General features: G+C 40.8%; 1 protein-coding gene across 1 annotated transcript; it reads right to left on the reverse strand.

The window, feature by feature from the left end:
- Positions 1 to 487: 487 nt before the first annotated feature.
- LOC148790269 (uncharacterized) lies at positions 488 to 1,393 on the reverse strand. Its single transcript, XM_088892249.1, has one exon. The coding sequence runs from the start codon at positions 1,391 to 1,393 to the stop codon at positions 488 to 490; it is 906 nt and encodes a 301-aa protein (XP_088748375.1).
- Positions 1,394 to 2,106: the final 713 nt, after the last annotated feature.

Here is a 2,106-nt window from a genome sequence, read left to right on the forward strand (position 1 = left end):
AAAGATGCTCTCCAAGTGCTCTTCTTTGGAATTGGATCTCTATGCTGCTTTCCAACCATGCAATCAGTGCACACAGTTTTTGAGGCCTCGAATTGTGGTAGTCCATTCACCATCTTCTTGTTTTGAAGAGTCCTCAATCCTTTATGACTCAAGTGTTCATATCGGTAGTGCCAGAGATGTGACAAGTCTTGTGTGGCTGTGTGAAAGCAAGTTGGTTTCTTTGGTTGTGACGCAACCAACAAGGTAAACATTCTATTGGCAGACATCTCTGCTTGAATGATCAAGCCCTTCTCAGGATGGTAGACTTTACACTTGCCATGTTGAATAAGAATTGCTAAACCTTTCTCCTGCAACTGCCCAATGCTCAGTAAATTGTTCTTTAGTTCAGGCACATAAAATACCTCAGTGACTATATGATTGAGTTCATTCATTTTCAGCTTTATATTACCCTTCCCCATCATTGTCATTTTTGAGTTATTTCCCAACTTCACCATTTGCCTGAAGCCTTCTGTAAAGTTGCAGAAGAGAGCTTGTCTCCACACATATGGTTACTACAGCCCGAATCTAAAAACCAAACATCCTCCTTTTTTGCTTCATTTGTTTCAACATAGGACATTAACAACATCGCTTCTTCTTCTCCAACCTCAGCATAATTGGCCTCTCTATCCCAACTTGGGCATTCATATTGAAAATGTCCAAGTTTGTGACACTTGTAGCATTCTACAATAGCTTTGTTAAAGGATTGACGTCCTCTGCCTCTGCCTCTTCCTCGAAAGGATCCGCAACCACAACCTCTTCCCCATGTACTTTCTTCATGAGTTACCTTCAGTGCCTGCTCTTCTCCTTTGTGCCTATGAAACTTCTGCTCGTGAACAATTAAGGAACTTTGCAGTTCATCAATTGATAGGCGATCAATGTCCTTTGACTCTTCAATTGAGCAAACAATATAATTGAATTTATCGCTCAATGATCGAAGTATCTTTTCTACTATTGTAACATCTCTCATTTGTTCACCATGAACTCTCATCTTATTGGCAACAGACATCACTCTTGATAAATAATCAGAGACACCTTCACCAGATTTCATTTCAAGAGTTTCAAACTCTTTGCGAAGAGCTTGAAGAATGGATCGTTTCACCCTTTCATTGCCCTCATACTTCTTCTTCATAGAATCCCATATCTGTTTGGATGTGTTCTTCTGTAGGATGGTTTCTAGGATAGTTCGATCGATGGCTTGAAGCAGATAATTTTTCACCTTCAAGTCTTTCAGCTTCATTTCATCAAGCTTCTTATGTTGCGCCTCTGTCAATACTGTTCCGCTTTCTGGCTCAACATAACCAGTCTCCACAAGGCTCCAATACTCCTTGGATCTTAAAAAGTTTTCCATCAACATGCTCCTGAAAGAATGGTAGGATCCATCTAATGGACGCCATAAAGGTTGCGGAATGGGTGGGGCGAATTTCAAAAATTTCCTACCTTCTCCCAACTGGGAATCATATTCCCTGAATTTAGAATACAATATTCAAGGATCTACTTGAACCCTAATCAAACCAGATCTGTACCAAAAGATAAATGGGAGGATTATACCTGATCCGGAGAAGCAGTATCTCCCAAAGTTGGTGTTCACGCCCAAAGAATGCTCCAAGAGCTGTCCCTGCTGAAGATGACACAGCTGTGGATGGAACAGAACCAGCAGGGTGCGTCCTACACACTGGATCCTTCACAAGAATCCCCTGGATGTACTAAACACTGAATTCTTTCAGTCTTTCTTGCAAGACTGATGTCAAGAACTGGTTTCTTGACTTTCTTTTCTGCAAAGATCAAATCTTGCAACAATGCAGATGGCGGCGGCAGGAGGAGATTTCTAGAAACGAAAAGGCTGAACTGTTTTCTTTTCTGGAGAGAATGAGATCTAATCTCAATTCGCAGGAACCTTTCTTGCTTACCAGAACCTCTTGGATCGAAATCTGATTTCCCTCTCTTGGTTCATTCGAAAATCTCCTCTCTTTTCTTCTTGATTAAGAAATCTCCTAATTAGGAGTTATCCCAATCCAAATCAGTATTTGGATAGGGGATAATCTTAATCCCTTTCCCAGATAGAGTTAG

Source organism: Nelumbo nucifera, chromosome 7 (genome assembly GCF_055504915.1).
Source record: "Nelumbo nucifera cultivar China Antique chromosome 7, China Antique-T2T, whole genome shotgun sequence".
Lineage (NCBI taxonomy): Eukaryota > Viridiplantae > Streptophyta > Magnoliopsida > Proteales > Nelumbonaceae > Nelumbo > Nelumbo nucifera.

Excerpts from the sequence above, each read along its gene's own strand:
- LOC148790269 (XM_088892249.1), bottom strand. The coding sequence starts at position 1,393 with ATGTTGATGGAAAACTTTTTAAGATCCAAGGAGTATTGGAGCCTTGTG.